The 1,268-nt window shown below is 35.8% G+C and overlaps 1 protein-coding gene across 1 annotated transcript; it reads right to left on the bottom strand.

The window, feature by feature from the left end:
• Positions 1-264: 264 nt before the first annotated feature.
• Positions 265-651, bottom strand: LOC142170193 (uncharacterized). Its single transcript, XM_075232038.1, has one exon. The coding sequence runs from the start codon at positions 649-651 to the stop codon at positions 265-267; it is 387 nt and encodes a 128-aa protein (XP_075088139.1).
• Between the last annotated feature and the right edge of the window lie 617 nt (positions 652-1,268).

Genomic DNA, 1,268 nt, shown 5'->3' with positions numbered 1-1,268 from the left:
TCAGGAAAGCCTATAATTCTATAGCAATCTGCCACTGAGTGCCCTATTTTCTTGTAGTAGGTGCAGGACACATTGGGATTAAACTTTAATTTATTTGCCTTAGCAGTAGGTAGTTTTGAATTTTGATTCCAAGATCTCTGAAAACCACTTTGGTTCTTTTGAAACTGTGTTGTGAGTTTTTTCTTTCCATTCCTTTGTGGAAAACTGTTTTGATTTGGAAAATCCCTTGGTTTACTAACATGAAAACTGATGAATCAGAGTATATTAGAGGATTAGCACATATATATCTATCTGATTCTCATCTTGAAGAATGAGTGAATAGGAATGGTTGATATTTGGCAGAGGATTCATCATTAAGATATTACTTCTAGCTTGACCACAGGCTTCATTCAAGCCCATGAGGAATTGAATCAACCTTTCATCTTCTTGTGATTTCTCCAACAATTGCTTTCCATCACACGCACAAGTGCAGTTACATTTCATGTTTGACTTCAATGAATCCAGTTCATTCCATAAACGTTTGCGTTTGGTGAAGTAAGTTGCTATGTCATTTGTTCCATGTGATAATCCATGTAATTCCTTCTGTAGGTAATATAGTTTTGCACTATTGGGCTGCCCAAATTTTTGTTCAAGACTAGTCCACATATCCATTGCAGATTTGGAATAAATGACACTGACTCCAATGTCTTTGGACAGTGAGTTCAATAACCATGAGGTGACCATGTCATTACACCTACTTTATGGTTGATGGTCCTTTGAGGCGGTAGCAGATGCTGGAAAATTCCATTGATAAATCCCAGCTTATTCTTTGCTGAGAGAGATATTAACACAGATATGCTCCAGCCTTGGAAACCCCTGCCATCGACGACTGCATTCACTAGACTCATTCCATGTGCGTCTGGCGAATGAAGAAAGTATGGGTGATTTGGGTCAAGATTGACTCCATTTCCAGCAGTAGATGGAATTATAAAGGTTTCAACAGCATCATGCATGATGAAACAGATGAATTAGTGACAAAAAATCAAGAAAGAAAGATTGAATTCTCCAGAATTGAGCTATTGCTCTGATACCATGAAAGAATAAAATAGGAGAAATGTAGAAAATTTTATGTGCATTACTTTCTGTGCAAGACACTGTATTTATACAAGTATGTATCACTAAATATGTAAAATCTAGTGTAAATAAATTATAAAATAAAATGATAAAACCCTATGCATTTGTGCTAATTCTATTGGTTAACTAGCAACCTACATAACAGAAAAAGATTC

This window comes from Nicotiana tabacum, chromosome 16 (assembly GCF_000715075.1).
Source record: "Nicotiana tabacum cultivar K326 chromosome 16, ASM71507v2, whole genome shotgun sequence".
In the NCBI taxonomy this organism is placed as follows: Eukaryota; Viridiplantae; Streptophyta; class Magnoliopsida; order Solanales; family Solanaceae; genus Nicotiana; species Nicotiana tabacum.
The sequence above is the reverse complement of the archived record's forward strand: the minus strand, read 5'-3'. Positions and strand labels throughout refer to the sequence as shown.